At 33.0% G+C, this 7,527-nt stretch overlaps 1 protein-coding gene across 5 annotated transcripts in view; it reads right to left on the bottom strand.

Annotated features, from left to right (window-relative positions):
- Nucleotides 1-7,527, bottom strand: part of PCDH11X (protocadherin 11 X-linked) — a 741,859-nt gene that overhangs the window by 199,921 nt on the left and 534,411 nt on the right. For 4 of the 5 annotated variants that reach the window (XM_007454761.1, XM_007454760.1, XM_007454759.1 and 1 more), the window contains one exon: nucleotides 1,953-2,151. In XM_007454761.1, coding sequence (XP_007454823.1) covers nucleotides 1,953-2,151 — 199 coding nt within the window. Of the gene's footprint in view, nucleotides 1-979; nucleotides 2,152-7,527 lie in introns of those variants that run through there. The other variant, XM_007454762.1, reaches the window with a different exon arrangement.

The following is a 7,527-nucleotide window of genomic DNA, read 5'->3' on the forward strand; positions in this document are numbered from 1 at the left end:
GGTACGCGGGCCTCTCACTGTTGTGGCCGCTCCCGTTGCGGAGCACAGGCTCTGGACGGGCAGGCTCAGTGGCCATGGCCCACGGGCACAGGCGCTCTGCGGCATGTGGGATCTTCCCAGACCGAGGCATGAACACGTGTCCCCTGCATAGGCAGGCGGACTCTCAACCACTGTGCCACCAGGGAAGCTCCTTAAATGTTTTATAATAGATTCTAACCCATACCAATTCTGCCCCTATTACTATCAATAATATACCGTCTTAGTCTCATTCAGCTTGAAAATTTATTTCAGGGTTAGATCCACACTGTGGATGCTTACTTTGAGTTTATTCTTTAATTGTTGCTATACAATCCTCTAAGAAAAGGGTTTAATAACACGTCATACACAAAGGAATCAATTCTCTCTAGTTTATAAAAATGATGCTTATTTCATCTATATATTTCTATCCGTTAACAAGGCAGAGATAGGCCTACAATTACAATAATAATTTATGAAGTAAAAAAGAACAAAGATACCTTTGCTTAATGCATATTTGTAACTTATGACCATATTTTTATTAGAAATTGGCTCTGAGTTCATTATAGCAGAAGATATAGTCACAGTCATGTATTTCTACCAGAAGTCACTATATCATGTTATACATAAGTAAATGAAAGGTAGATTAGTATTGCATATTATGGAAGAATTTTTCATCCTCAGAATGAATACTGATAAATTGTTTTAAGTATAAAATTAAATAAAGAGATAGATGTTTAGGACTTTCTGAATTTGGTGTCTAAATAGTCTCTAAAATGTTTATATTGAAAACACCTTTAATATCCAGTGTCTACTTTTGTAGAGAGAAAAATTGTGTTATGCTGTTGTTGGTTCTGTATGCTTAGTCTTAGATTACATTCTGATCTTTAACCAGTACATTTCCCTTATTTTTTTGAGTTTAGAAAATAGGGATTAAAATACAATGTTGGGATAAATAAATAAATAAAATACAGTGATGGGGAAGCCATTTTGTTCTCAAAACTGGAGGTTTATTTAAATTATATATCCATACAATCCATAATGCTCAAAATACCTTACAAAATTTCTATTTTATATTTATTTTATATGTTATGTCGTCCCTTTTTTCTTCTTTTTTTATACCTATGACTCTTCTCTATCACATATATGGTATGCTCTTTTGGACCTACACAGATTTATGTACATAAAACATATCTGAGGCAACTTATAATTCTTCAAATACAAGAATCTTCTGAGATATGTATAATCTTACCAAATTTTGTATTTCCCCAAATTATGAGGAAGTAGTGATGTTCAAGATAATAAATTTAATGAACTCTATTTAGTATCAACTTCATGATCATTTTCAAGAGTTCAACATCTTTGGATTGTGCAAAATATATCCTTTAATACCTTCAGTCTGGAGACCAAATCTAAATGTTTTTCTAAACAGTAACATGGCTTAAGGCATGTGGTTTCAATACATTATTGAAAACCTCAGACCAATTCTTCTACCTTGGAGTCAGGATCTCTTATTTCCTCAAAAAAGAATTAATTGTTTATGATTCTTATCTCTATTAAAAATTAAAAATAAAATCGAGAAAATACTTTATATGAATTATAAAAATATTTTATCTGTACAGAAATCAATGAATAAAATAAACTGGCTGGTTATATACATATAAATACATATGTATGTATAGGTAAATGGAAAACTCTGTCTATGTCTAAACAAAATGACTATTAAAATTTCATAGTAAATTTCAAAGTAGATGTGATCACATATTTCAAAAATGATAAACTGCTGCATATATGCCTTCCACCTAATTCTGTGTTTTTACTTTTTGAAAATGTGCTACTAGCATAATTAAATGGCCAATGTTATTATGGCTACAGTTGTTTGATTTTCAAACACAGTAAGCCCATTTATACTGCAGGACTAGAGAGGTATCACTTACTGGATTCAGGATCAGAGTTGCCATCCCCTTCAGTGCGGTTGTTGGGTGCAGTATGATCAAAGTACTCCTCCTGAGGATAGCCAAGGGGCAGGGCATGGGATGTGCTGGGAAGGCTGCCTGTATCATGGTCTCCTAGTCCACCATCACTGCTGCTTTCCTGAGAGCTTTCTGGTAGGTGAAATGTGACACGCCGCTGGGACTGAAAAAGACAGAAAATTACAGGGTTTCAGCTATGATCTGAATAATTGCTTAATACATCCAATTTAGAAAATGTATTATTTCAGCTATCTAGTGAAGTCACATTAATATTATCTTGAGTTGTGAACTATTTCAGGCTTTTGTGAACAGTCAGCTCTGTGTTCAAACTTGCTTTACCTGGCAACAGAATTGCTTTTATTATATTTTTTTAACAGGGCATATCCAGTTGCAGAATAAAAGTTAACTTGTTCTAAAGCAAGAGGCTGTCACCCATATTGACATTTGAGCACATTGGATATTCTGATCATCATTTGAACATGGATTTATTTAACTATAATTTGACAAGATTTCATTTTTTGAAGAATAAGTTGAATAAATATAATGAAATTTTACTGCTATATCTGTAAGATTCTGGTGGGCAGAAACAGTAAATAATAATACAAAGTTATTCAATCATGCAGGCTTATAAATTAAATTTACAAATCATCTTTTCAAAGAATCTTAGGGGCAAGATTTTGAGTTGGAATTCAGTTAAATCAATTCTACACTCTAAACAATAAAAATAATTACTTGGTATGGATAACAGTTGATAATTATAAAAGTAAACTATAGGGATCATCTCTGATAGTAATTATAGCAGAATATAAAAAACTTATACATGCCAATATGTAAAGATGAAGGATTTGGTTCATGACATCCAATAGTGTGGTAACTCCACCAGATGTAGCAGTAATTTTGTTTGCGGTATTGCTGCATGTAGTAGCTAGTCTCTGAAGATAGCCCTGACAATGGACCTCACGTCTTGGTATTCAGACCCTTATGTAGTCTTCTACCACAATGAATATGGAGAGGCCCTGTGTAACCAAATCTCACAGTTTTTGCTTTGCTCCCTTAGAATACTCATTCAGGAAAATCAGCTGAGTTGAAAGTAGTCTGACTACTTGGAGACTGCCATACGGTGAGGAAGCTCAAGCTTCCCATGTGGAAAAACTCCATAAAAAGAAAGTACAATACAATACCCAGAGAGGCCCAGCTGCTCCAACCACTCGAGATTAGTGCTAAATATGTATGTAAAGAATCCATTCTGGACATTATAGCTTATGACCTCCTTTGATCCATCCATCCCAGCCATCTCCAGATATTTGAGCCATTCCATTTGAGATACCAATCACTGTAGAGCAGAGATAGCAATCTCTGCTGTGCACTACCTAAATTCCTGACTTAAAAAATGTTAAGTACAATTGATTTTTATTTTATGCTCCAAAGATTAAGGATAGTTTGCTGTGTAACAATAGATCAACCAAAACATTTAACTACTAGTAGCATGAAAGATGCAATTTAGAGATAATTATTTAAGAAATTTATACATATCAAAGGGTACATGTAATTAGGCACTAGAAATTTCCATGACAGAGTGCATATACTTTCACAAGTTCAGGCTTGACAGTCAGCCATTTCTTCAGATGTTGGTATTGCTGTAGACTGTATGTTTGTGTCCTCTCAAAATTCATATGTTGAAACCTAATCCTCAACATAATAGCATTTGGAGGTGGGGTCTTTGGGAAGTTATTAGGTTATGAGGATGGAGCCCTCATTAACGGGATTAGTGTCCTTATAAAAGCAGCCCAAGAGACTTCCCTCTCCCCTTCTGTCATGTGAGGACACAGTGAGCTAATTTTGTCTGTCCAGCAAAGCTGCATTTGACTGTTCTCTCTCTAAGAAGCCATAAGCTCATTTAGTTATAGGTTAAGCCTCATTTAATTCCAAAAATTACTTATACTTGTGAATATATTTTCAGCCACTTCAAGTAAGATATAAGCATTTATGCTCACAAAACTTTTAAAAATTCAAGAACTGGAAAAACAGGATTTAAATATGCCTGAAACATTATATTGTAGACATTTATCAACAGTCAGTTATTATATGTAACTTAAAGTCAAAATAATACTTAACACATAAATTTAAAAGTCATTGTATATAAAATAAGCCAGTTAAGCATGAGACTAATTTAGTTGTTCCACCAGAATGCATAACTGTTAAGAGGTATTTTAATTTTCTATTAAGACATAAGTCAGATATTTCAAGTATTTTTATCATTTAGCTTTTTTTTAAAGTATTAGACCTAGATAATAGAATCTATATATAGGAAAATAATTACTTCTGACAAAAAATAAATGAATCTAGAATTTAACATGTGCTAGTTAAGCGTGGAGTCATATACCTTAACAGAATTAAAATTGCCAGTGAATAAAAGGTAAAGTTCTATCAAATGATAGAAGTAGGGCCTATATATATATTACTTCCAAATGTAAGAGAAATGGAGTTTTGTGTTCAATTGCTTATCTACACAGAAAAGAAGAAGGCAATTTAAGTCAAAAAGATATCCCATCCTATGACACCTGTAACTAGTAACAACTAAAATCCCTTGCAAAGGAATGCCCTAGAGTGAATCTGTAATTAGCCAGGTCACATACTGACCCCCAACTCTCCTGATACTCATAAATTGAATCCCCTAAGGGTACATAGAGGGAATAAATGGGTTGGTAAGGACTCCCTTTAGTGAACACAACTGTTTTTTGTCCTTTCCTGAATGCCCATAAAACACCACAAGCACCAGCATCCTGTTCCTGAAATGCAGTTCTTATATGTGACATTATTACATACACACCTTTGAGAGTTCAGTCATATTAATAAACTCTCTTGTCTGTATCAACTTTAACAAATATCAGAATGCTTCAAGTGGAAACCAAGGTATGTTTTTTGGTCATTAATGTCTCTATATCATTTTAAAATAGTCTGAAGTTCAACTGCATACTGAGGATTTGATTTCTTTCTCAATTCACAGTTTCAAAGTTTACAGTCTAAAGCATTTTTTTTTTTACCTATTTCTATAATCCATAGAAGGCATTCAAATATCATCAATTAAATGTAATATTCTATTTCTTTATTCAGTGAATTCACAAGAGGCTCTTTATTGGCACATGGGTGATTAACTAAGTTGTCCATCATTTTATAAAATCTCCATGAAATAGTTCCTTAGGTGAAATTGTTAGAATTTAATTTTTAAGGAATTGTTTCAAAAGGCTTCTGAAAATTTAATTTTTAATGGGAAAAGAACAGCTAACTATTTTTTCCTAGGGTTACTTTAATGATTCCTACTTAAGCTTGCATTTTGCAATTTGTGACACTTCTAGATAGAACTGAACATAAAATAATTATATGAACTTAACAATTTATGAATCCTTTGTAGTAAATTTTGGTGATCTGGTTTAACTCAATTACCCTTTACTTTTTAATGGATGAATCCCTAATCTCTGATGGCACTTTTCTGCTCAGATTCGTAATATGGATGTATTCAAAATACAGAGGTATTTTTCTTATCCAGTATATTTAGAAATATTAACTATTTCATGAAAATCATTCCTTAGGTCTCTCAAAGAGAAGACTAAATAATTCCCTTTTTTCAAGTGTTGACAATGATTACTGTGCAATATAAAAGAACTATTACGTTAATGACCATGTCATAATTTGTCTGTCTGCTACTCTTCTAGGAAGTTGTGGCATTCAAATTAAAGCAATCTATTGATTGCAATGGTGCCTTTACAGGATGGAAACAAATCCTGGATTATTCATGAATAAATGTCTGTACTGAAAGTCTAGTTATTTTTCTGCCAGTAAGAGAAAAATCGACAGAGAGCCTCTCCCTATAATCTACATGCCTTCTTTTTAGCTCAAATCAATCAAAATTCCAAAATGTATGAATGCTCAGAAATAATATTGGTGTCACCTAGATGAATCATTTACAGGCAAACTATCAAATTCCCAACATTCTTGTGTCCATTATACCTCATGAAGGCATAATTCCATACTAAATATCAGGTGAATATTGTTACATTTCCATAGCATGATGTAAGTGGTATTTTAGAAAGGTTAATCCGGCAACAAAGAGGCTGCATACAGATAGGCCAGCCTGTAAATCTCATTATTAAAGGCTTGAGTATCATGTTCTAGAGGGCTCATTAGAATTACCTGTCAAAATTTTCAAACTAATCATACATCCTTGCATTCCCCCTGACTCCAATTCTAATATACCTTGACCCAGTCTACCTTAGATTCACTGCCAACACCAGGAACTCTGATTAGAAAGGGTAATCATAGCTAGGGTTATTATTTTTTAAAGATTACCATATGCAAGAGTGTTTTTGATTCATATATAAAACATTTTTGATATCAAACTAACACATTTTAAGCTTCTGAGCTCCCCTATTCTATAATAATCAACAGCTTCATTCTGAATGTCAGAGGTAATCTGCATTTTCCCATGGGTCCTGTCTCTTTGCAAAAGAATTTATAATTACTCAATATATTTAAAGTTAAATGTGAAAATAGAAATTCAACTTGAAATTTTCACCAGCATTACATGGTCAGCACATATATCTCACTTGCAGCTCATAATTCCCAGTGTAAAAACTCCCAGATGGCATATTTTATAGTAGTCCTTTACTATTTGACCCTATACCTGTAGTTATAAAACCTCCTACATTTCCAACTTAAGTCATCTTGCAGGATATATCAGTTCACCTGATTGTTTCTTCAGGGTTCCATTTCATAAAATTTGAAAGGTCTGTATAATTTCTCATTTTCCCTTTCACATTATGTTCCTGAAATGTTTACCCTTCAAGGCTTTTATTTTTTTAATACCATAACTTATTACTAGCATATGCAGGAAGTTCTTCATGATCTTCTCCAGAATCAGATCTTCTCTTAGCTCTATTTTGCCATGAATTTTTTTCAAGGCACTTGGTAATTTTTAAATTTTTATTTTATTTATTTAATTTTTGGCAATTGTCAGACATATTCATTTGATAGTCAGAAGACTGCATGGCAGTCTTGAGGGCATCTTTCCTTGAGTTATGAATCATTTCAGCTTAATCAAAATGGAAATAATCTATTTGTAGATAGGTACAATGATGAATTGTTAAATTGGCAATTGGCAGAGTTTTGTGAATTTGAATCTACAAATGTTTGAGAAACTACGATTGTGTGACTAACAATGAAAATAGAACAAAACTGAAACCTAACATGCTTTGAAACTGGCATGTGTACAAAAATTAAAACCAGATATTAAAATTGAAACCAGGCCATTGCAATGGTCTCTAAGACAAAACCCAAGTATCAATTTTAAAAAATAGATGAAACATCTCTACATTGTTTTTGGTGCTAACCACATGTAGATTTAGTGACTTACATTTAAATATATAAATCATCATAGGACCTTCATTGTCCAAAAGCAGTTATCTGGTAACCTCAAACTATTCAAAAAACAGTCATGCCAGGAAGTAAGAAAGACCAAAAAAAAAAAAAAAAAAAAAAAATG

This window comes from Lipotes vexillifer, unplaced genomic scaffold (genome assembly GCF_000442215.2).
Source record: "Lipotes vexillifer unplaced genomic scaffold, Lipotes_vexillifer_v1.1 scaffold8, whole genome shotgun sequence".
Lineage (NCBI taxonomy): Eukaryota > Metazoa > Chordata > Mammalia > Artiodactyla > Lipotidae > Lipotes > Lipotes vexillifer.